The 25,797-nt window shown below is 46.2% G+C and overlaps 4 protein-coding genes; 2 read left to right on the top strand and 2 right to left on the bottom strand.

Annotated features, from left to right (window-relative positions):
• Positions 1 to 7,564: 7,564 nt before the first annotated feature.
• On the top strand, positions 7,565 to 10,616 carry GSTUM_00005241001 (uncharacterized protein; the record flags this gene model as incomplete). XM_002837247.2 has 6 exons in its annotated part: positions 7,565 to 7,755; positions 7,822 to 8,611; positions 8,689 to 9,062; positions 9,119 to 9,428; positions 9,510 to 9,826; positions 9,908 to 10,616. The coding sequence occupies 6 exons, from the start codon at positions 7,565 to 7,567 to the stop codon at positions 10,209 to 10,211; spliced, it is 2,286 nt and encodes a 761-aa protein (XP_002837293.1). The 3' UTR covers positions 10,212 to 10,616.
• Positions 10,617 to 15,591: 4,975 nt separating this feature from the next.
• On the top strand, positions 15,592 to 16,688 carry GSTUM_00005240001 (uncharacterized protein; the record flags this gene model as incomplete). XM_002837246.2 has 3 exons in its annotated part: positions 15,592 to 16,116; positions 16,210 to 16,290; positions 16,345 to 16,688. Exons 1-3 carry the CDS (start codon positions 15,675 to 15,677, stop codon positions 16,686 to 16,688), a joined length of 867 nt encoding a protein of 288 aa, XP_002837292.1. The 5' UTR covers positions 15,592 to 15,674.
• Positions 16,689 to 16,706: 18 nt separating this feature from the next.
• On the bottom strand, positions 16,707 to 18,674 carry GSTUM_00005239001 (uncharacterized protein). XM_002837245.2 has 6 exons: positions 18,606 to 18,674; positions 18,354 to 18,542; positions 17,877 to 18,290; positions 17,696 to 17,818; positions 17,456 to 17,641; positions 16,707 to 17,402 (listed from the first exon to the last, which is right to left on the bottom strand). The coding sequence occupies exons 2-6, from the start codon at positions 18,399 to 18,401 to the stop codon at positions 16,974 to 16,976; spliced, it is 1,200 nt and encodes a 399-aa protein (XP_002837291.1). The 5' UTR covers positions 18,402 to 18,542; positions 18,606 to 18,674; the 3' UTR covers positions 16,707 to 16,973.
• A 346-nt stretch (positions 18,675 to 19,020) lies between these two features.
• GSTUM_00005238001 (uncharacterized protein) lies at positions 19,021 to 24,671 on the bottom strand (the record flags this gene model as incomplete). XM_002837244.2 has 6 exons in its annotated part: positions 19,021 to 20,305; positions 20,362 to 20,871; positions 20,931 to 22,651; positions 22,709 to 23,630; positions 23,681 to 23,860; positions 23,916 to 24,671. The coding sequence occupies 6 exons, from the start codon at positions 24,669 to 24,671 to the stop codon at positions 19,685 to 19,687; spliced, it is 4,710 nt and encodes a 1,569-aa protein (XP_002837290.1). The 3' UTR covers positions 19,021 to 19,684.
• Between the last annotated feature and the right edge of the window lie 1,126 nt (positions 24,672 to 25,797).

The raw sequence follows: 25,797 nt of genomic DNA, 5'->3' as shown, positions 1-25,797 counted from the left end.
TTGGAGTCATCATTTGGGTGGAATCGCTTGACAGCAAAGGCGTGGAAGACTGTGGTATTGTGGCAGTACATGCGTCCATCCATCTGGACAGTGTAGTTTTCTGTATGCTTGTCAAAAGATAAGACTTTGAAAGGTCCTCGCCATCGGGGTTGTAATTTCTTGCTGCATCCAACATTGGTAATGAACATGTTTCCATGTACCATGAGCATATCACCTGGCGGAATAGAGACATGTTTGCATCGTCGCTTCTGAGCAGTAGTAGTACTTTGAAATCGGGCAGCTTTAACAGCTTGGAAAGCATCATTCTGAATTGCTTGATGGCGGTTTAGGTGGTCATTGGAGGCAAGGACTGAGGAGTTCTTAAATAAGGTCGTAGGTAGGAGAGGATATTGACGGCCAAAGATTGCCTTGTATGGAGACATTTCCAAAGTGTCTGAAAATCTGGTATTGATATATACGGCCAGTTCAATGAGGGCTGGTCCCAGTTGGTTTGTCGTTCATTGATCATGTTCCTGATTCCGGTCTTGACTTCGCGGATTTTTCGTTCTGCTTGGCCATTAGTCTCATGATGTCCAATGGCAACCATAATATAGTTGATTCCGAGGGAGGTCAAGGTTTGCTTCCAGAATTTGGCAGTGAAACGGGAATCAGCATCACTGACAATGGATAAAGGGTACCCATGGGGGGTAAATAGGTATCATTGGAGGTTATTCCAGGTGTCTTTGGAGGAATCAGTAACCTTCATTGGTATGAGCCATGTATATCCGGAAAATCGATCCACAGCTACCAAGATGGTGTCATATCCGGCGGACTTGTTGAATGGTCCTGCAAAATCGATGGCATAGGATTCGAATATTTCAAATGGTAGTTGGAGGGTCTGCGCTTTCCCTTCAGGTAGTTGTGTTCGCTCCTTATTTGCCTGGCAGAGTTCACATTGTTTGACAAAATCGTAGAAGTCCTTTCGCATTTCAGGCCAGTAAACATATTCTGAGGCATATTGGAGGTTACGGTCCGTACTATGGTATTCTTTGTTGTGGATTTCGGTGATGACATATTCCCTAATAGTCATTCCATTGAACATATGGTCTTTCAGGATGTACAAGCACAGTTCTCTATAACGGGTGCTGGTATAGACCATTCCATTGGATATGTTGTAGGGGGCGCGGTCTCCTTGCCTGGAGCTATCCATGGCTTTGAAGTAAATTGGGTCATAGTGATATCCTGCTATCATTTGGCTTTGAAAAGAGGAGGTTAATTCTTCTGTAGTTGATCTAACATCCCATTCATCCTCAATCAGGGATTCTCTTGTCGGTTCGATAGGGGCTTCCTCTTCCTCAAAGGTTTCATAGGGTTGTCAGCGATGCTCGGGAATTGTAGGAGGTATGACCAAGACAATAGTCTCATTATTGTATACTCGTAAGGGTCCACCATATAGTGGTCGTGAATCGATTATAGGAGGAGTGGATGGCAGGGCAGACTGTGGAGGGTGTAAGTAGGATATTGCATCCACGTAGGCTGCTGCTTGTTTAAGTATTTCAAGACCTTGGTGTCATGTTGGGACAGGATTAAAGGTATGAGGGAGTTGGGTCGAATTATTTTCATCGATCATCTCTTCTACTCCTTCTGCGGTGTCGAAACTGGTGTTTTTGGAATCATTAGTAGACATATAGTACAGTCGCTGGTATCTGTTACCGAATTTAATCTCAGTTTGGTGAAAAGGGCAGGAATCGAAGTAACAGTGTGACCAGTGGAGTCTGCTTTGTTCAAGTTCATGAGGAGGTGTGCTGCAGAGGGTGCAATTGTCTTTCCACTCGTCATCAATGTCATTTCCTCGTTCAGTTCCGGCAGCTCTGTACATGGTATAAGAGAAAGGATTGGAGGTAGCGGCAGAGCAGATGAGAGGCATCGATGGTTCTTGTTCATAGGAGGTATCGTCAGGGCTGTCTTCGCTTTGTCTTGTGTGGTCATGAATAAGAGGAGGGTTTGCGAGTTCTTGGTTCTCATATAGGTAGGAGAGAGCGTCAGCTAAATAGTTCGTTCTTCCAGGAGTATAGATGATTTTTGCATCGTATTTGCTGATCTCGCCTATCCATCTTGTTCTTCTTCTTCCAGGTACTCTTTCTGTTTTAAGATAAGTAAGAGGTTGGTGGTCGGTAACAAGGGTGAAGGTATTGCCCATCAGAATGTGGTTGAAGGCAGCGAGAGCATCAATCACAGCAAGAGCTTCCTTGTCTGTTGTTCCATAGTTCATCTGTGAATTAGTGAACTTCCTGCTGTGTAATGCCGCCGGTCTTGCCGTTTCATGGGAGGCTCTTTGTCCAACCCATACTCCAACTCCTACATCTGATGCATCAGTAATTAGCCATATCGGATCCGTTTTACTGTAGTCGATAGGTCGTATGACATTGGCGTTTTTGATCAATTCCTTGATGTTGGTAAAGGCTTGGTCATGAGTGTGGGTCCAGACAAATTCTGCATTGCCGGTAAGGTCTGTGAGCGGTGCCGTCACAGTGGCATAGTGCGGTAGGAACTGGAAGATAGAGTTAACTAATCCTAGGAATCACATGAGTTCCTTTTGATTCCAGGGTGTTGTCCATTCTGTTAAATAGGATATTTTTCCAGGGGCTGCATGTATCCCTTCATCATCTATTACATGTCCAAGGATATCGAGCTTATCAGTAAATAGAATTGATTTGTTTCTGCTAGCGTAGAATTTAGCTTCCCTTAGTTTGGTACAAACCAAACCTATATGGTAGGCATGTTCTATTTTGGTGTTCGAGAAGATGAGAATATCATCAATGTAGACCCAAACAAAATGGTGGAGGTATTCGCTTAGAAGGTTTTCCATAATTCGCATAAAGGTGGTGGGCGCATTCATATCACCTTGCAACATAACTTGGCTAATGAAACTTCCGAAGGGTGTTTTGAAACTGTTGTAGTGTTCGGATTCCAGATCTAACCTTGTTTGAAAGTAGGAATCACTTAGGTCAATCTTGCTTCTGAATCTAGCCCGTCCAACAGCATTCAGGATTTGGATCTGGTTTGGGATAGCAGAGCTATCCATAACCGTCTTTTCATTCCGTAGTTTGAGGTCAACCAAGGGACAGATCCTTTTTCAGTCTGCTTTGGGTTGAACAAACATAGGAGTAGCACCTGGAGCTTCTCCTCGGTAGATGACTCCCCTTCTTTGTTGTTGGTTGATCCAATCACAAAGTGGGCTTTTATATGCATCAGGGATGGAGTAGGTGGGTTGGTTCTTGAGATTAGAGGGGTCTCAGAGGTGAATGTGGTTGTTCACTTCTCTCATGGATGGTAGTTCTTCGGGAATCTGATCGGGAAAAACATCAGAGTATTCATCCAATAGACGTTGGGCAGTTGCTTCACAGACTGCGGCTCAGTACTCTCCACTTGTTGGTTTGCGTGAGACTCTGACCTTCTGATCTGGGAAATCGATGGTTGATTCCCCATACCTGATTATAGCTTTGTGGCGGTTCAGGAATGGCATTCCTATGAGGGCATTGTCTTTGGCTAGATTTCCAACCAGCATTTCCTGGGGGGGTAGGACAGCAGAACCAAGTCGAATAGTCGCACTACAGGTTTTATGGCTTGTGGATTGTGATCCTTTTACTGCCATATTGACTAGTATGGGTTGGTTAAGGTCTCAAGTTAGGAGTCCATGGACAGAAACAAAGGCATTGCTGATCATATCTCTTCCGATTGCGCCAGTGTCGAATAGGACTCGAGCCTTCTTGCCATTGATGAGAATAGTACCTTCCAGGGCAGTGTGTGCCTTAAATGTAGCCGGAGGCCAGACACTGTTGCACTCTACATCAATATATCTAATATGAATCTCCTCATATTCGCTGTATTGGGCATCATCACTATCATTCTCAATATTGTTGGCTGATGCTTCTTGTTTAATTGCCTTTCCTTTCCCTTTCTTCATAGGGCAGTTCTTTGCCATGTGTCCTGTTTTCCCACATTCGAAGCATTCTCCTTTCTGTCGTCTCGATTCTTTGGAGGATTTGGTTTTCTTCTTGAAAATACGTGGAGTATCATCTTCAGAGTTGCTGGAGGGTTTGTGTCGTGGTTGGCTATTCCTGCTAGAGGATGTCTGTGTTTTGTATGCCTTAGTCTCATGGAGAATGGCGTCCTTCCATTCTGCTCTTGCAATTATAACTGCAATATCGTCGTCGTCTTCCTCGAGTGGTTCAACCTCTCGTCGGAGGGTATGGTGTATAGTATCATAGAATTATCACTTAAGGATGTAGTTGGAAATGCTTCCTTTCTTCATTCGGTCCATATACATCAATAGATCCGTAGCTATATCTGTAATCCTCTTGACATGCGTTCCATTAAATTGCTGGAGCTGGTTGAATTTATTGTATAAGAGGTCGTTGGTGATAAAGGATTAAAATCATCCTTTCAGATAATCGAGGACTGTAGATCCTCTTAATCTCACATTTCCGCCGTAATCCTTATAGTATTGGTGGTATGCGTCAGTTGCCTTTCCTTCGTAACATGATCCAATGTATAGGCCAGTTGGAGGATCTTCCATATCTTTTCCTTGCAGGAGAAGATAGTGTGTGAGTTCCGTCGCCCATCGGTCAAAGGCTTCAGGTTTGAGGTTTTTTTCTTCTCCTGTGAACTTTGCTGAGAGGTGGAGTTTAAACTTAGGAGGTTCAAATGCTGCGGATATCTCCTCTTCTTCAGGCCTAGCCCGAGATTTTTCTCCTCCAGAGGGCCCTCCTCCTGTGCTAGCCATGTCTAATTCGCTACTGGATTCAGGGTTGATTGGAGGTTCAAAAGAAGGCTTCTTTGCTGGGGTAGAAGGGAATTCTCCTAGAGGTTGTATGTCTTCCATGTTTGCAGGTTCACCTGGCTCCTTTGCAGAGCGCCAGGGTTATTTCTTTCTTGTAAGGCCTTGTCGTGAGATCTGCCTCCCACTCCTAGTTGTCAAAGACTCTATGTTGGATTTGAGATAAAGCCGAATGTGCCTTGATTCTGCCACTTCTCGCCGCTAGCATTCTGAGGTGGATATCGATAGGTTGATCAGGCCTAAATCCGGGGACAGGTTCTTAACCACTTGCTGAGGTTAAAAAAATGTAATGTATTCGCAAGATACTAATCACGTTATCGGTAAAGGGTACAATAGTTGGCAGGTGGCCTGCTCTTTCAGAGAGAAGGCGAGAGCTGTGAACTAAAGAAGGCTTCGAGGGTATACTGGGGAACAAAGAAGTAACCGTTCAACCAAGTATATTGAAATACTGTCTGTCGAAGTCTGCCTTTTCTATTGTAGAAACTGGCGGTTATTAAATACACAAATCTGTTCATGTCTAGCATGAAGGAAACTAATCAAAGGTATCAATCAATACACTTTGGTAAAACTTCTTAAGTATCAAAGCGATACTTAAAACAAAACATAAAACAAAACCAAGTATCAAACGATACTTAAAACAAACCAAGTATCAAAGTGATACTTAAAACAAACCAAGTATCAAAGCGATACTTAAAACAAAACATAAAACAAAACCAAGTATCAAAGCTATACTTAAAACAAAACATAAAACAAAACCAATAACCGAGTACCCGTACCGGTTACAAATTGAGTAAAGGTGTGGCTTAACGATATTAAGTTTTACTGTTTTATTTCTTCAAACTCTACTGTTGAGACTTTTAAATTTATTACATTTATTCACATTAGCAGAAGAATTTATCTCAGTGCAGTCACAATCTTGGGACCCATCTTCTCAGAGAGAGTCCCCATTATATTGAGCCACAAGAGCTGTCTGGCATATTCTCCATTGTACCAGAAGACAGATCTAGAAATCTACCGAATATTGTCGCAATGATTTGATATAGGTGGATTCGTGTAATGTAAACATCTATGGGGTACTATCAGGATACTACCTGGCTCATTTAGTCTCAATTTTAAAGGTTTGCAACATTGTTACAGGCTTAATTGACAGGCTTGTACTTGTAGATAAACTTTATGTTGAGAATTCTAGGAAGACAAGCAATATTACAAGACTGATTACGGTCACATTAAAGATAGTAAAGAGATCTGCAGAAATAATACAAATTGTAGTAAGTATTAAACGTATTATGGGAAAGACACATCTGGTACCAGATTCAAGAGAAGTAGAGAATAGCTATTGGTATGTAAATAATAGGATTGATTTAGAAACCTTTAATAGAATATATTGAGAGATTGTAGCATTAGAAACATGTTTATCTCAAACTTCACATGCTTCGGTAGAATCCAAAAATAACCTCTTCAAACGTAAAAAAAGAAGTTGGAATGCATATGAAGTGTAGAAATGTTTAGCAAATGGACTGGCAGAGTAAATAGAAGGAACTAAATGAGACAAATTATGGTAAAAAAGTATCAAATATAGTTGGATAAGCAAGATAAGGATCCATGGTACAGTCAAGAGGAGTGGAGCATAACCACAAAAAACGTGGGAATGCATAGGGGGCAAATTGGGATGGATAGAGACTACATGATGACAAGAACAAGGACAGAAAAACAAGTTTAAGAAGTATGGCCAAGGAAAGCATAGTGCTGAAATCAGGATAAGGTTTATCTAGTTATAGTAGAGCTAACAAGAGCCTTTCAACATTGCAAAGGTGATGGGTGAAAAGGACCAAAGATGTGCAAGGAAAACTAGACGTGAGAAATGAGATGGGCAAGCGAGAGGTACAAGCAGAGCGCAGGGCTGCAGGGCTGCAGGGCTCCTGTAGAGTGCAAATGAGACTTACAAAGGCACCACAGAGGGACTGAAGCAGGAAAATAATTCATGATGTATGTAAGGTATAGGGGGAAGTAGCTATGTTAACCACTACAGGAAAATATATGTGTACTACATGAGGGACAATTTTTTTTGCTGATGACAATCCTGAGTCTATATAGGTTATTTCCACCAAATACCTATAATTCAATATGGAAAGCAAGTTAGGAGAAACTTGAAAGCAAATAGAAGATATTAAAATCCTTAAAATGGGTTTGAAGGTGGTTTGGAACTTAATTCCAGTAGAAAGTCTTGAAAGTCTTATTAGAAGTATGCTAGAACAATTGTAAACAGTAATTGATACTAAAAGGTAATGCTACATGATACTAAGTCCTATATATAGTAGTATCATAAAAGTTCATAATTGTAATTATTAGATATTACTCACTATTTCTGAATTGGCTTAGTTAATAATAACAATAGTTATTACTCTATTATTAAAAAGTGGACTTGAATTTTCATGCTATTATAATATTATCATATCAAAGGATTTTCACCAGATATCACTCAAGTTTCCTAATATGATTTAGTCTACACATATTTGAAATGGAGGTGAACAGGAGTTTACCTACCTCCTTGTACTTTTGAATGGTGAGTTTGCCATGAGCTGAATTAGCACACAGTTTTTCTTTTGATATTATGATTAATGGTTGAGATTGTGTGGGAAACCGAAAAGAGGAAAATGGTTGTGTGCGCTGAGTGGTCAGTTGCCTAGTCTAACCTGTCGTGGTCGGATACCACATAACCTACCGGTAACTAAATAATATTATGTTATGCATTGTTACCCGGCTTTCCCAGTGCTGTCATTCAACCGCCAGGCTTCGGAAAAATTCTCTGGACTCAATTCTTCGTCTCCACTATACATCCTGCTATACACCACAATTCACACCGAACTTCACCACCACCACAATTCCGCTGCGATGGCCAAACGAAAGAGAGCCGGCCTTGTGAAGCTCACAAATCTGTGCCCTCCCATTCCCCAAGGTTCTCTCATTAGGTGCGGCGACAATTGCTAATAAATTTCCAACAGTCCTATGCTCCAAAACCTCATCCGCCGCGACCCGCCCTCCTACCATGAAGAATTTATCCTACAATACCGACACTACGAGTCGCAGCGCGATATCTTCATGTCCCAGCCGGAGGGGAATTCCGGCGAGACCTTCGCAGATCTAGTCGGGTTTATGTCGCAGGTGACCAGCTGCTACCCAGACCTTACAGAGAACTTCCCGAACGACTTGGCCGGACTACTGTCAAAGCACCACAACGTCCTCCACCACGAACTTCGGGAGAAACTCGTCCAGAGTCTGGTGTTGCTCAGGAATAAAGACGTTATCCCTTCGGCTACGCTTTTGCAGACTCTTTTCCCGATTTTAACGACTACGACGAGCAAAGCACTCCGCGCACAGATCTACTCTACCGTTACTAGTGATTTGCGCAGTTCGAATGCGAAGATCAAGAATCACAAATTGAATAAGGCAGTGCAGACGGTGTTGTTCGGGCTTGTGGAGGCGGGTAAGGACGATGCTGGGTCTACGGCGGGTCTGTGGGCGGTGAAGTTAACGAGAGAATTGTGGAAGAGAAGAGTATGGGGTGATGCAAGGGCTGTGGAGATCATGAAGGAAGCGAGTCTCTGCGCCAATTCGAAGGTTATGGGCGGTGGGATTCGTTTCTTTCTGGGTGTGGATCAGGAGATGGATGAGCAGGAGGATAGTGATGACGAAGGGGTAGATATTGGAAGGGCGAAGCATCAGGTCGGGATCAACAAGAAGACGAATAAGAAGAAAAGGCAATTAGAGAAGGCGTACGCTCTACTGAAGAAGGTTTGTTTTGATCCATGTCCCCTCGTTCACATGAATCGTTTTGCTAATTTTTAATTTTTTTTGGTTTTATTTTCTAGAAAGAGAAGAACAGGAATAAGCCGCATCCGCTGGACTTTTCCGCTCTACATTTACTCCATGACCCCCAGGGTTTCGCGGAGGCTCTGTTCTCAAAACATCTTTCTCGTAACAATAAACTCACGATGGAACAGAAGCTGCTTGTCCTCCAGTTGACATCCCGCTTGGTTGGTTTACATAAGCTCAGTGTGTTGGGGTTATACTCCTATCTACTAAAGTTTCTTACCCCCCGTCAGCGGGATGTTACACAATTTCTTGTCTGTTGTGCCCAAGCTTCTCACGACCTTGTTCCGCCAGATGTATTGGAACCCATAGTCAAGAAGATCGCAGACGAGTTCGTCTCGGAGGGTGTTGCGGCTGAGGTTGCTACAGCAGGGTAATATTATTCACTTCTCTCAAGCATAATATACGCTGAAATCAATGATCTAATAGCCTTAACGGAATTCGTGAGATCTGTGCACGAGCTCCGCTGGCTATGAATGCCACACTTCTCCAGGATCTTACGGAGTACAAGGGCTCTAAAGACAAGGGTGTCATGATGGCAGCGCGAGGTCTGATCGGATTATATAGAGAAGTCGCACCTGAAATGTTAAAGAAAAAAGACAGAGGCAAGGCAGCAACCATGGATATGAAGAACAGGGAGGATCTACGCTTCGGAATAGAAAAGGAGGGAGTAATCGAAGGCTTGGACCTCCTGGAACAATGGAAAGCGGAGCAAAAACGACTCAAAATGGCAGCAAAAGTGGAGATCGAAGTCAAAGAGGCTAACGAAGAAGGGGGTCATGAGGAAGAATGGGAAGGCGAGGGTGACGACGATTCAGAGGATGATGACGACACAAACCGGGCAGGGTGGGAAATTGAAGATGATAGTGAGGATAATGAGACGGGGTGGATCAACGTAACGAGCGACAACGAAATCGAAATTAGTGACTCGGAAGACGAGGAGGAGGAGGAGAACTACAAGCCGAAAAAGAAAACCAAAGTCGATGATGAAGAGAAAGAAGTCTTACCGGGGGAAACAGATATGGAAGAGAAAAAATTATCAACGCTAGCGACTACCAAAATTCTCACACCGGCAGACTTTGCAAAGCTAGCAGAATTAAAGACGGCAGCAGGGTTGGAAAGACTCATGGGCAAAAAGTAATACGAATACCTTCCACGTTCCAGATTTAAGCCACGCTAGCTTGGAATTATCGAACAGACCGCTAATATACTCTTTAGAATCACAAACGAAGATGCCGTCGAGGTAGACGCTATCAAGGGCCCGCAAAGGCGCGGGAAATCGGATAAAGAGGCCCGGCTCGCGGCGGTCATGGAAGGCCGTGAAGGGCGGGAGAAGTTCGGCTCCAATAAGGGGAAACGGGACAAGGCGCACAGCACTACGAATAAGGAAAAGGCCCGGAAAAAGAACTTTATGATGATGAAGAGCAAGGCGAAGGGTAAGCAGAAGAGGAGTTTGGTGGAAAAGCAACGGGCACTCAGGGCGCATGTGGAGAAGCAGAAGAAATCGAAGCGGAAGGGATAGGCTGGCTTGAGGCCTGTATGTATCATAGGTTTGGTAGTGATGAGGGTGCGATTTTACCTGTTGCGATCCTCAAATTTTATATTAAGTTAGAATGTAAAAGTAATTGCCAATAATGAAATATTAGTACGATACCCCCGAGATTGTTAACAGTAGTACTGTACCGGCAGGGGAATAGAGTCCACGAGACGAAGTGCATTACGCGCCGGGGTCGGGGTTTTACAACGAGTAGTTTGCCATTTTGTTAACATAGAATACCGGTATTTCGATATTTGTACTCTTCCTGTAGACACATGTCAATTAAGAACTGGAAAAATGGTGTATTATCTATCACACGTTCTATCATAGGTGTTCGGCATGCCGCAAATACATGCCACAAATACATAGTATAAAAAAAAATTTATCCAGTATTTTATTATTATTATTATTTTTGGGGGAGTGAAAAAGAAAATGTAATACTGTTACCTTGTTCTTGTGGCGAGTGTCAGAGTGATGCTTGGATTCCTAATTACGCTCTCTTTCAAAAAGAGAAAAGGATACTTTACTTCATGCTATGTATGACCCAGCTTACACAAAATGGGCATATCTAGCTTCATTAATTTTCTACCTTTTCCCGAACAATACAGAATAGTGATCATATCGAGTCGCCCTAGAAAAAACAAAATATGTTAAAAAAAAACTACCAATACCGCCGAACACATTTATTTCCAAAATGGGACATTCCAAACTGGCTTCCATTAGAACAGCTTTCACGATATCACAGGCGCATACAGCGTGCTAAGGTTAGCTGTAAGCCCATCCCGAGTGAGCCTTTATGAAGAATGAGACTAGTTAGGGTTGGGCTTTCTCCCCTCGGCAACGCTAAAACTGCAATTTCAATCATTGCAACTTGGCCCCAAAGGGTAAATTTATCAACGCGCCACGGCTCATGAGCGCATTCATATCACGAGGTAATGGCTATTGTGGTAAGGATGTGAGGTAGTATTGACGAGAGATTTCCAAGCATGGTTCTGTAGAACACCTTGTTATTTCTGGTCGGGGCCGTTCAGTGGGAGTAGCTAGCCAAGTTTGCCATAGTGATGCTCGAAAAGAATAGCACGGTAAGGCCTCCTTGCCGGGAAAAGAGAAAGGGTCCCTGGCGAGATTGTTCTGGGTACTATAGTTTGCTAGTGCTGGGGAAGTTATAAAAACCCCCCTCCCCCCTTCCGTGACATGATCTTGTAGGTCCGGACATTGCATCGGCGCAGTTGAAAAGCAGAGAGAGAATCTTTTGCTCTTTTATTCGCTAAACCTCACCTACCTACCTACCTACCTACCTACCTACCTACCTATCATACCTTTGTCCTTCTCTTCTAAAATGCGTTTCCCTAACCTTACTATCACTGCCTTGGGGTGCACCCTCTTTAGCGGGTTGTCCCACTCATTCCCTGACAACGGAGTCCTTGTCCCAAAAACAGATACTACGGCGCCTCTCTCCCAAGCGGACGCAATTCAGATCTGCAAGTCTAAAGAATTCGAATTGGTTGTTGAGAATTGGTTTGTCAGTGAAGCTACAGAATGGCTACAGAATTATACGAACAAGAACAGACACACAAGCAACTACAAGCAACGCGGTATCGTCGGCGCTATTGCCTACGACTACCTTGGCGATACTGGCATGGTCTGTGGCACAAACACCGCATCCCTCTGTAAGTGATACCCTTGACCTCGAAGCTTCTCACCTTCCCATACTGAAGGAAAAAAAAAAACAATTTGTAGGTCAGGTCGACTGTGTCAATCTCGTCAAAAGCATTCCGGATGTACTGGAAGCTCGGAAGGTCTACTTTATCTTGAAGTCTGCTCAGCATCTCAATCTCGTCTTCGATACGGTCCGCGTAAGTGATTATTCCTCTGCTTTAGATATATCTATTAATTAGTGCTGTGCTTTGACAGAAAGACTTGACCGCCGCCCAAGCGAATGTCGCTCTCCTGGCTCCATCGATGGCTAAAGCCTTGCATTGGTCTGAAAATTCTGACTCCGAACGAACCCACGAACTCCTCATCGACTACCTGACCATCTTCATCCAGGCGGTCATCGCATCCGCAACCGCCTGGGTTCCTGGAAGCTCCATCCTCACTTTCGCCGAAGAGTCATGGAAGCTGTCACAAGTCAATGTAGATGCTCTTCAGAATCATATCCGGGAAATCGAATTGGCAACCTACTACCAAGTCGTCGCCGAGCAAATACTCGAAGCACAGCAGGAGGCGAATAGGCGCAAGGAGCTTTACGACCGTCTCCTCGCCCGCGGAGCCAAGAAATTGCTCGCAGACAGGAAATGGTATCAAGCTGCGAGCCCTTGGCTTGGAATTGTGGCGCCGCGGGTGGCTTTCGACGCTGCTAGCAAGTACTCTTTTGAGGGGGCCGAAGGTTCTGTGGAAAGGAACACTGAGAAACTTTTGCTTTACCTCAAGGGAACCGGCGAGTTTACAAGACGTAAGCTCGGGGATGGGGTCGATGAACTTTTCAAAGGCATCGATGTCGACAAGGAAGGTGAGCATTTATATTCCACCCCACCGACATTCCTTCCGGCTTTGATTCCCGATACTAACTAACTATAAATCTTCAGGCGCAACAAGCTTCTCCAAACTAATCGGCTCCGGTGGCTATCTCCCGTCAACCTCCGAGGCTCTCTCCGCATGGACCGGACCTGAAGTTGAAGAAAAGCTCACTCGTAACTTCATGCTGAAGGCACTCGACGCTACCTTCAGATCGCAAGAAATATGGATCACCTGCACCAAGGACTTCAAAACCGTCAAGCCCCGCGCCGACAGCACATCGATCGCCAAGTACCCGACGAACATTTGCCACAAGGACATGTCCGGCCCACAGGATCTCAAGGAATGCGTTGACGGCCACGTCTGCTACATGTATAAGTGGATGAGTAGATCCAATTCGTACTCCAGCCATCGTGTTGAGTACCCCTTCGGAATGCAAGACATCAGGGATGCTCCCTACGATGTTGACCCTAAGGTATATACACACATAGAACCCCTCGCAGCTAAGTATCGCGCTAACAAATAACGTCAGGACGTCATCTATTCCTCCGCCATGACCTACATGGAGCAACACAAGAAAGATGCCGCGCCCCCCAGGCCGCTTTCCCTTGCTTCATTCAAGGATGCCGCGTCCAGCAAAAAGGTCTGGGATGCCCGTCAGCCCGGTTTCTTCACGGTCCCGGTCTGCATGTCCCAGTACAACTTCAACACCCCTATCGAACCCACGGGCAAGACCAGCTGCTTCCTCGGCTCTGACTGCCGCCACAGGACTCTGCCCTGTAACTGCGGCCCCTACGGCAGCGAGACCAAGAGCCTCTGGAAGGATGTCGGCCTGTGGGACCTTCCGGCCGCGAAAAATTACAGGAAGGAGCATTGCCCCCGCCAAATCCGCGAGAGAATTGAGGACAACCTGGAAAAGTACACGGCGCACTGTGGCATTGGGATTCACAACCAGGGTATAGCAAGGAAGAAGGCCATTGGTTCCAATGTTATGTGCGGCCCAATCCTAGAGCAGCTCAAGGAAGCGGATTATCCTCCTCTAGCCACTATGTCGCCGACCCTTAGGACAAGGCTGTTGTGCCTAGCTGGCAAAATCAACAAGAAGAAGTGTGCACAGTTCGGGTCCCTAATCGGACCAGCTAACCGACAAATCTAAGGGGGAGGGGGAGGGGAGGAGGAAATGGGGAGACGACTTAAAACTATTTGAAGGGAGGGCGGGTTGAAAACGCAATCACCGGCAAAAAAAAAAAAATGCATTCTTATTGTACTTGATTAGATTAGATAGATATCGCCTTTTTCGTATTTTAAGTTTTTTAGAATAGAGCGATTTTTATTAATTTTTATCTGGCTGACTGCTTTTCGATGATGTTCCTCGACCAGGGCAGTGAGGCCGTCGCTGTACTGTACTCGTACGAGTACTATACTTAATAAATAAGACCCGGAGCCGTATCTGTGATAGCTCGCTCGCTCCTATCATGGCTCCTTGATCCCTGGCCTTACCTATTCCCGGATCATGGCCAAGACCGATAGAACAACGTTAAAAAAGTACTCTTGGTACTAGTTGGGGTATAGAACATATGGGAAAACTACAGGTAGAAGCATTGGTAAGTTAAGGAATCGGGGGTGTAGTCTGGGATAGGAAATGGTGGTGGTGGAGTATGATATGATACCGAAGAAACACTATAAGAGCCCCTCCTCCACCAGGCCACAATAATGGATCCGTACGATGAGTATGATATCAAATATCATACCGAAGAAGCCGACCGGATTTTGCGCCACACCTATGGTGAGCATGCCTACCGGCCATGAAGGTGGGGGGTGGAGATGAGCTTAGGTCTGATCCTGCTAGACAGGATCCTTTAAGTAATATACCGGTCGTCGGTCGAACCCACAGGTACTCGTACAGTACTCGAGTACTGGTACGAGTACGAGTACTAAGGGTATTCAAAGTTGAAAAACTTGAAAAAACCTAGCTTACTTCACTGTTTCATGTAAGCTTGGCACACCCAGAAACAGTTAATTTACCATTACTTTACTTTACCATACCATACTTTTTTTTTTTTGAGTATCATAGATACCGATATCAAGAGGTCCATATCTACCCCAAAACTCAGTTTAACTGAACTCTACCAGAGCCTAGACTTGATACATAATATGAAAAGAAATTTTATTTTGACTTTTTCCTAACAATAACAGAGATTTTACAGTATTGGTAAGATTGGTGAAAATATCTATACTTTACTCTCAGTTACCTCAATACACTCAAATATGCTACCCAAAACATATGGATGCTACCGGTATTGGCTAACGCCATAAAGTAACCCAACGCAACTTCCCGTGTTTACTCGTTACTGAAAAATCATCTTTTCAACTTCGAATACCCTTACTGTATCATGCTGTACTAGTAAAATTTCTCTTCCATCAGCTCCCCCACTACTCGAGTAGTCTAGTTACTCCGCATCAACATTCTCTACCCTTGTGAGGACTTTTTCCTTTTCGGAGTTTCACAACCTTTAATTCTAACTCAACAGGGTTTGGATCAGTTAAAAGATTTGGCACACAGTATGAATTTCTGTTCCTTCCTACTTTTAGTCTACCAGTGGTTTGCGTTGTTTTTATTTTCCGAGGGGCATCAATCGAGGCTCGCTATTATTATATGGAGAGGGTAGCTGCACAATGAGTAAAACGTGATGATTCAGTACGAAAGCGGTACCGGTATCATAATATTAACTTATAATAATATTTATCATACATAGAACCAACCCCCCCATCTGAGCGGAAAAACTATGATCCGTACAAACACCAATGGCCAACCTCCCGCTCCTGTTTATGATCATACCACCTCCACCCCCAACCGCACACCCACCCAAACCAAACCACCAATACCGGTACTTAATCAAACCCAATTCAGCCTCCTCCTTCAACTAAACCATGTCTAAAAAGCGAAAACACACCTCTGCGCCCTCCTCTTCCTTCACCAAGCACCCGCACCCGCACAAAATGCAAAAACTAACTCCGCAACCCCACCACCACCACCACCACCGAAAACTCAACCACCCCAAATCCAAACACAAACCGATCGCCAAGCAACCCCCACCACCACCGCAAAAACTCCCTACCCTCTTCCACCCCAGCTCGAGAATCCTCCTCCTGGGCGAAGGGGATTTCTCCTTCGCTGCCTCGCTGGTGCGTCACCACCACGTCCGACACTTGACAGCGACGAGCTTAGATAGTGAAGCGGAGTTATTAGAAAAGTACCCGCAGGCAGCGGGGAATATTGCCCTAGTACGGGGGATGGTTGGCGGTGGGGGGGTGGTGGTGCATGGTGTTGATGCCGGGGCAGTGGAGAGAGTTAAAGCTGTGAGGAAGCGGCGTGGGGAGGTTGTGCCTGGGCTGGTGGAGGACGGGGAGAGGGAAGAAGATGGGGAAGAGGGGAGGGAGGAGCCGGGGGGGAGAGGGGCGGTAGGATTCGACGTAATTGCTTTCATGTTCCCGCACATTGGCGGAAAAAGTACGCACCTGGATCGTCAGGTGCGTGATAATCAACGTACTCTAGCCCCCCCTTCCCCGCCATTCATTATCCAACTAACCATACCATCAGAACTCCTCCAATCATTCTTCGCAGCGGCGAAACCTCTCCTGTCACCTCGTGGCGTAATTGTCGTCACATTGTTCGAAGGCAAGCATTACGAGCTCTGGGACATCAAGGGGTTGGCAAGGGCTGTTGGATTTCAGACTCGGACGAGTTTCAAGTTTGTGCCTGAGGATTATCCGGGTTATGCGCATGCCAGGACACTTGGGAATATTAGTGGTGGCGGGCGGTGGAAGGGGGAGGAGAGGGATGCGAGGACCTTCATTTTTGAGGTGGGTGATCGGGAGCGTGATACTGGTAGTGGTAAGCAGAGAAAGAGGAAAAAACGGGACGGTAGCCCCGATGAAGACTGATTTGCCTGATCGATTGAGTTTGTCGAGAAGGGTTTTTTCATGACTTTTAACTGTACTTAACTAATGAAGAAGAGAAAAAAGAAAAATATCGCATACTCCGAGTGAATGATTAAATGAATAGCAAATCAAAAGCTCAGCCCTCGATACACCGTTTATACACTTCGTGAAAACGGAGATTGAACTTAATTCCCGCAATATACAAATGACAAACTATCCTCAACGCAAAATAAAGTGCGAAAAAAGAAAAAAAAGTAATTCCCAGACGAAGCCAGTTCCACCATTTCATCACATTATGAATACCTTCCTGACGGTGCTGCGATCCCATTCTTCTCCCGTAGTGGGGTCTCTAATCTTTTCCTCCGGCAATCCAAGCTTCGATGCTAATTCCTCCAATCTCTCCCGACCGTAAATCCTACCGTTGGGCAGCACCACCGGATCAGGTTCCACAGAGCTCCTAACATGATGGGCGTATGGAACATGTCTGGCCAGATCATTCAGCTCCGTGGAGCAAATGGGACACAAAGAGGTCGTGGAGCTGGCAGTGTTGCTCGAAGATGAAGCCACAGAAGAATGACAAGATGGTGTCTTAAGTGCGGATAACCCCGCCGACAAAGCTATGTGAAGAAGAGGTCGGGAGGGAAGGCCGTATAAGTTGTGGTGAGTATTGACAAATGCGTTGGCGAGAAATTCCCAACGATCCGCTGAATACATGGCCTAAGCTTGGTTAATTTTCAGATCAAACCCAAAAGTTGAAAGATGTTACTCACTTTGTACGGCTGCCATGGGGTATCGGGCCGGAAAGCAAGCAACGCAGCCGCCTTCTGAATGTCCTTGAGGTGGTTCTCCGAATGGGGAACAAGAAACTTTTTCGAGTATGCAGTGGCCTCCTTTGGCTGGCCCGCCCGAACAAGTTCGATGAACTGCTGTAGGCGCAACTCAAACTCAAGAGTACTCTATCTGAAGGATTAGTCATGCTAGCAGAATTTCTCCCCGAGCCCTCCTAATACCTTCATTTTTCGTAGAGAATTCTTATTTTCTTGACACCAAGCCAGGCATTCCACCGTGCTCCCTCTCCGAAGGCTTGCTTCGACCCTAGCGCATTGAACGAAAACATCAACGTCTACCAAATCCTAGAAATGTACCCCATCAGCTTCCCGCCCATCCCCAAGAGCGTACTGCTAGGCAAACCTCAATCTGTTTCTCTTGCGCCAACTTCTTAGCGCTCTCGCCATACCCCGCCCTCAGCAAGAAGTCCACCAACAGCCTATCAAGCCTGGTCCTACTCCACCGGTCATACCCCTCATCCACAAGACTAGGGATATTGTAAAGATCTTGTAGGTGGCTAATCCTCTTCCTGGAGTGCTCCTGCAGGACCTTCTCATCCTCGTGCAGACTTTCTAATTTTCGTTTAAGCCCTTGCATCCGGGTTATCATACTATCTAACGAAGCCACGGGGTCTTCGGGATCTCCGCCCGCCATAGCTTTTGCCGCGGCTTCTTTAACACCAGTCATAATAATATTTTGGTCTCGTTCGAAGTGTTTTTGTGAGGTTTTGAATGTTTTACGGAGGAGTTCGTGGGGGAGGCGAAGGAGGGGTTGGTCCTGATGTTTGTCAGCTCAAGATGCTGGAGTTTGTAGGGTCATGATCTCAGGAGTGGTGCGCACGAGAAGGAGATGGCTCTCCGCATTTAATTTAGTGGTAGACATTGACATAATGGTTATTTGAGGTTTCAGAGGAGACAGCTATCTTTCCTTATAGATTTCAGAACGGGAGATAGGTCGTTCGAGCGGACTCTTGATAGCAAGTAGGGCGGTGCGCGCCGATGAAAGACGAGGGAAGACACTATTTCCTAACTAAGAGCCTTTAGAGCGTTCACTCAGACTTCACTCCTTCTTCGGGTGAGGGGTCAGAAGTACCAGGCCCAAATAGAAAGAAGTAAAAGGTGTTCGGGGGGAAGTATCATATAATTGAGCGGGAGCAGGTTGAGGAGGGGGAGGGAAGAGGTTAGGGCACGAAGCGTGGGATGGAACACCAACTACTCGTATAGTGGCGCCATCAGTCAGCAAACTTGTCTCAAGGAATTATTTATGAGATAGGTTACCGTAACTCATGAACAGTCTATGAATAACTCTACCCGAGTAAGTTACTGCGCAAACTCTGTCCCGGCTGCCGGCTGCCGAACACATCTTTCCAAAGTCGTGCAACATCACTTCCGAACCCTGACCTTCAGCCTTCACTTTACTCGATTTGTCTATTTAATGCATACAAGTGTACAAAACTCCGAAGTATCGATAAATTACCCGTTCCTGGATCATCATAGGCTGCCTATCATCACTGTTTAACATAGATCTTTAGATTCCTGTATCATACAATAACCCATCTACTAGCAAAACAGCGACACCATCATCCAACACCTTTGACTTCCACTTCCACCATGATATTATCGCCGTTATGACACCACGGTAACTAAATTCACACAAATCACTGCCGTTGGTACGGTACTCCTACACCAAGATATGGCATAACCGTGTGGAAATAAACAACTGTGTCCTCATTCTGAGGACACACCATAATAAATACCTCTAGAGTGTAAAGCACAACAAGTCAAACAGCCTTTGCGTCTGGCGTCTTCTGCCTCCACGCTTATCAGTATTTTGTACAAGAAAAGGAGAAGGAAAGGGGCTCTATAAAAGAGAACGTGAAACAATAAAAACAAGTTTACCGCTTGAACCACATCCTAAAGCCTTTTCGCCAAAGAGATACATATAATACAAAGGAGCCCCCCTTCCCTCCACCATCTCCAAGGCCTTTCTCAAGTATTGCCATTGCTACTTACAGTCCGAGAAACAGGAAATTATCGTAATACTATGAACCGACCCAACCGGAACGCGAGAGAAGAATCAAAAAACTGACCCTATGCTAACAAGAAAGGAGAAATATGAGAAATTCACCATCATTGAAACACATGCAGACGCTAACATTGAGAAACTAGTACCTAACGGCTTTCTTTCCGCAGCCACCTATACGCCAATTCCCTGAAGTCCTCCGTAATATCGTCAAAACTTCGGTCGAGTCCCCTCGTAATATTCATCGCATCTTCGACTTCTGCACTGAGAGATGCTATGGGCGAAGATTTCTTTGACTCCGAGGTAGGCTGAATCGGAGTACGTGTCGTCACTAATATCTCTTCTCTCACAGGGTCTTTGACGCCGTTAGGTAGAGCTCCCCCGGCAGACTTCCTCCAGCCCAACTTTTGGGTCTGATAGTCAATATAGCCCCTCTGCATACTTCCAGTTATAATGTGCCGATCGGGTGGTGTTGACTTCCTTCTTTTAGGGCGAGCCGACCCACCACTCTTCTCGTTCTTCGGGGTTTGATCGAGCGGGGGTGGAACAACGAGGTTGGCGAACATTGGTGGGTGGAGGATACGTTTCCGCTTCAAAGACTTCTTTGGCGCCAGAGCCTCTGCGACCGCTGGATTGACCGACTCCAGTACCAACCCGGAGAGCCTCTTCATCGCCGGCGTAAAGTCTACATCGTCGAAAGTTTCTACTAATATAATCTCTTTTCCAATGACTCTGGAACCAAACTCGTTCAAGGCCAGAGCCTCCCGTATCTATATGATTCAGTATTTCCTTCACTTGTAAATACGGTGTTGAGGGGGGGGCATACGGCCGCAAGACGCTTTTCTCGCCCTTCTCCGGACGTTCTATCAGATTCGCCAAAGGGGTCTGCATCGGTCGTATCCAAAGGGGATCGATAGCAGACAATCACAATCGCAAGCTTCTGGAACGAAGTGCACTCCAACATGAATTCAACTGCATCATGGAGGTTCCTCCTATCGCTTTTGAATCTCTCTTCGTTCGAGACATTGTACGACGCGGAACAGCCAAATATAAAACCTCCAGTCTCCTTCACTTGGCCCATATCACCCTGCTCAAGTTTGAGTTGGGCTTCAAAGGTCGCCCTATCAGATATCGCCTTTCGTGGCATCCCTTGGCCCAGAAATTTATTCTTCCACCAGAAGTTTCCGGCGTCTTCGGAATTGGTGTTCACGATGAGGAGGCGCCAGGTCGGATGCTCCCCCTTTCGCGAAGTAGCCCAGAACGCATTCTCAACCTTGGGGTGAAATAGATCCGCGAGCGGTGGTGCTTTAAACATCAGATTAATGTATTTGTGTACCTAAAGCGCAGAGCGTCAGTGAAGTGAAGAAAGAATAACCGGCGAAGTTGGAGAACAACCTCCACAGACGGTGCACCATTATCCGGGAATTGAACCGGGTGCCATTGCGGTGATATCGGCGGGGGAGGGTTCTTTATTCTCTCTTGCCTCAAGCGCTTGAGCCATAGCTTCCGTGACACACGCTTCCATGGAACAAACACCTTTTCCTTTAACCGTGTTTCATGAAAACTCTCGGCTATCGCTTCCTGGACCACATTTGCAGCAATCTTCGATGCTTGTATATCAAGAAAATCGCTGGCGATAGACTCAGCGAGTGCCACTCTGCTGTCCTCCATGACATTTTGAACAACCTCCTTGATTTTCCCTTCCAGAAGTTGATCGAAGAGCGAATCTGCTAACTCCGTTATCCTCGCAGGGGAGTGGAACAGCTTTTTGTTTGTTGGGACGGGATGCGGGGGCTCTGGTGCAGCTGCACTGAATGGCTGGGCTAGGCTAGAAATAGAAGGAACAGCACTATTTTGCTTGAGACCGGACAAACGGCTAGCAAATAAAGACCCTTGATCAATATCACCTGTTGGGGCTGGCCAGGCCTGAGATGACATGGAGGTAGCAGGCGGATAATTATTCACTAGGTCACTAGAGTGTGTATAAGATTGGGTAGCCACATTGTCGGCAAGTTCATCGTCATCCCCTGTATCATCTGGAACATACGGAGGGAAGACGAAAGAAGCTGGAGACGATCGAGACGAGTTTTGAAGGCTATCAAAGACCGAGCCCCCATTTGCTGAGGCCGGCACTGAGTTCGAATCGAACAGTGATGGCGTCTCGGGCTTTTGGAAGAGGCTTGGGAGCGGGGCCGATCCCGAAGGCCGAGAACCCAGAGAGTTGCCGAGGGCAGATGACTGGGCTGATTGTTGAGGAGCCACGGGCGGGAATAAGGGCTGTTTTCGGTCTGCAATAGGTTGAAACACTGAAGCTGTGGCAGAAGGGGCGGCCGGTGAGCCAGGAGAAACAGCGACGGACCCGAACGGCGGCTGAACGGGCGCGGGTGGATCACCCAGCGGCGCAGGCTTCAGCTGAGGTGGAAACTGCGGGTTTAGTGTTGCCGATTCATTGGTAACGGAGTTAAATCCCACTGGTGAACTTGTAGACGTTGGCACAGACGATGTCCCTGTGGCAAATTTCAGAGGACCCACGGCCGGGGGTCCGAATGGATTCTTCTGGGGCGGACCTGTTGAACTAGCTGCAAATGGGCTAGTTCCAGCAGTCAAAGACCCCACAGCGGGGAACTCTCGTGGTACATTACCGAAGACAGAAGAATTGCTTTGAACACCGCCGAACACGTTGTTCATAGCTGCTACAGGTTGGGGGCCGGGGAAACCTGGGGCAATTTCTGAATCCGGGACAGATCCACGACTGCCAAAGCTCCGTATGCCATCCGGATGTAAAGGCTTCGATATGGGAGCAGAACCCAACGCAACCTGAGCAGCTGCAGAAAGTGTGGAGGGACCAAAGGCTGGCTTGCTGCTGAGGTTTGAGAGCTTTGGAAGTGGTTGAGAGCCAAACCCGTTCTGAGAAGTAGGGGGAAATGGAGATACTTGTGGGGTAAGAGCGCTTGGGTCCAGTGTACGCTGATGGGGAGCGCGGCTGAGCAACAATTGTGCTTTGGTCTCGTTCGACATCGCTCCCTCCTTAGGTTCCCAGAGAACATCGGAAATTGACCGCCCCATGAGCTTAGCCTCAACGAATTCATGGAAAGATTGTTTAGTTGGCAGATTATCTAGACCGTGTTCAGTTATTGTCTCTCGTAAGCCCGGATATCAAGGCGAAGTATTACCTGTCCAAGGCCCTTTTCCTTTGTGTATTACCAGATAGCTTTCTGGTTCTTGTCCAGGATCCGGATCCGTCATTGCATAAGATAATCCGTAATTGTCGCAATCTGCCATCAAGGAGGCCTCGTCCTCATATGCCAGTGTCTCCTGAACAAATTTCAACAAAATCTGCTTAGAATCCCTTCTGTATACGCCCCGCATTGCCTTCAATGCATATTTCCGCACCTCACTAAAATGTGTTTCAAGTAAACACGCCATCAAATACGGCACTCTCTCACTCTTGACTAATCTGAAGAACGTTCCAAAATTATTGAAACATGATTCGGTGTTCTTAGTCCCAAGATTGGTTTGTTTTCGATTATTCGCCTGGATAAGAGCAAAGAACTTGAGAGCCATCTGTACAGGAGCCGAGCTGAAGATATTAGACGGCCACCTCTGTGCCTGGCGCTGGAGGTCTGGATCACGGATGTGCGTGATAATCTGATAAGACCTGAACTCTGCCTCATTAACGTAATTATAACCATCCAAGCGCGCATCTTCGTACAATTCCATCAGTGTTGTCAATGTTTTCTGAAGTTGTTCGATTTCCTGTTGCGCTACGAAATGATCGGGGGTATCCTTGGCGAGTTTGTGGAGTGAAAGTATGTGAAACCGGGCAATTATCTCATGGCACTGAACAGTTTCTGCTTTCCGGTAATTCTGCAGGGTGAAATCTTGTCGAATCGCCCGAGTACGATCACGTACGAAAGGATGTGTTTTAGATAATGGGATGTCCCCACCGCATAGGTTGTAAACGAGATATGCCAGTGTCGAGATCAATACCTTGGGTGGTCGAACATCGGAAGGAAGTTGAGCGTCATTTCCAGCCGCCGGTCGATGAAACCGCTTGACAGCATAGTTCCTATCAATCTCACCGGTTCGGGGATCCTATAGATAATTAATGACATACTTTGAGCTTGAGAATGAGATGCTCCCACCAACTCTAGTGGGTCAACGCTGTGTTGGACGCTTCTTTCGACCCGTTCGAATTCCGGGCACATGTCCATACAAGTTCCAACAAAATCAAGCGCATCCTCAAGCCTCTTCGGAACATCTGGGTCGTCGATAGTTCCATTGGCAATCGCATCTCGTCTCTCTCTGACACGATCATTTTTCATCTGTACCAAAGTCAATATTGGGTTCGCTTGTAAATTGGATTTGATACCAACATACTCTTTCGAAGAGCGCCATTGTGGGAGCCTTGTCAGAAAACCTCTCGGCTCTAGCACTTTTAGCCGCATCCTTATCTCGAGGATTTTCTCCATTGAAAGATCCTGCACTATCAGTGAACTGAGCCACAGCGCCTTCGTCCCCAGAAACATCGGACTCATCCCCACCAGAGGGAGCTGGGCTACCCCGTTGGTAGCCTCCCCTACCACCCCTAACTCCTCCCCGACTACCTCGGCCGCCTCTGCCAGGGGTAGGTTTGCTAGATGGGCCACCGAAAGGATTTCCACCAAGCGGAGGCCCACCAGATGCGGCCCCAAACGCGCCTTTGCCACGGCCTCTTGAACTAACATCACCTCTCCCCCTACGAGCAGTCCCAGGGCGACCATTGGGCTCCATCCGACCGGTAATGTAAGAACTCAACCCTACCCCCTCCTGAGCATTCCCGTTCGGGGAGACGTACCTCTGACTGACGGGTCTTAGGTTGGGTTGCCTAGTTTGCTGTTGGTTTTGCTGCTCTCGTGGCTCTCCTGCGTGGCTTGGGAATCCCGAGTTTCTGGCTGAAGAGCTATCGTTTTGCTGGCTCGAGCGGTTCTGTTGGGCGCTGTTCCGCTGGCGATGTCGACTTGGAAGCCGGTTTCCCCGTGAAGAGTGTGAGGTGTTGAATCTCGGGCTGTGATTTTCTCTGCCGTTGGTGCGCCCGGGGGTGCTTCCTGGGGCGTCGAGTGTCGCGTTTCCGCTGCCGCCGAAGGCCCTGGGCATCTTGGGCTGCGTTGACATCTAAGTATAGGCTATGAAATACGCTCTGGAAGAGCACAACTAATACCGGTAGTGTGGCGTAAGTCTCAGCCGAACTTGCGTTGTTGTGGCTGAAAGAAACCTACTGGTATGATGGACACAAGAAAACAGAGAAAACAGAGAAAGAGGACCGCAAGGTTTAAAGAACAAGATTTAGGAGCGAAGAGTATAAATGGGAAAGGGAAATAAGATGAATGAGCTCGAGGGATGGAGGAGGAGGAAGGGATATGATACCAACTTGAATGGGATACCAACTGAATGGGATACCAACTCGAATGGGAACAAGAAACGGGGGTGACAAGGAAAATTCAAGCCCTGTGATTCACTGAGAAAATTTAATGATATGGAATTAAAAACCCTACTGCCAAGCAATACGGAACGCGACTTTCGACGGGGCTCTTTGAGTACTGGATTCGATCTCATATGATCACTATTACGATAACGTCGTGACAAGGTCCCTTACCCATAGGAAGGACCTGCTTCACTTCGCAAGGGCTAGCCATCGCTGTGGTACGAGAAATTCTATGATAATTATCTCAACAGTCCCCCCATTCTTTCTATGGCCACCCTTTAAACCTTAAAATTGTGATTTGCTTCATAATGTATCACTCGCCATCGGTATTTATTTAAGGATGAGCCAGGGTTTGTGCTGTAGTCTACACCTCTGTTGCAAGTCGGGTCAACTTTGCTTTGTTTCTCCCAGAGTGAATTGCACCGCACCTAGGGCCGAAAATTAGAGTAAATGGGTTCAACTCCCATTTTACAAATGTATCATAGCGATTTCCCTCACCACTTATCACACCACCAAAGTCAAAGAGTAGATAAGTGTGGAGCTCCATTGCGCATATTTTTTTATGGGTGCTTGAAAAATAAAGACGCGCTTCACACCAGCAAACTAGATCCGATCCCGACTTTCGAGCCATTGTAATAGGCTTCCACATACCGGCATCTTCCAGACTTCATAGCTCAGTTATCGGTAGACTATTTATTAAAAACAATGGCAAAGCCTAGGATGGGTTTTGATATTCTAGCTTTCATCTTGTGATACTGAGGGGCTGATGATTTGCTCCCTGTCGCACATTACTCGAGC

The sequence above is a fragment of the Tuber melanosporum genome, assembly GCF_000151645.1.
Source record: "Tuber melanosporum whole genome shotgun sequence assembly, scaffold_18, strain Mel28".
NCBI classification, from domain to species: domain Eukaryota; kingdom Fungi; phylum Ascomycota; class Pezizomycetes; order Pezizales; family Tuberaceae; genus Tuber; species Tuber melanosporum.
Note: the sequence above shows the minus strand (reverse complement) of the source record. Positions and strands in the feature narration are given on the sequence as shown.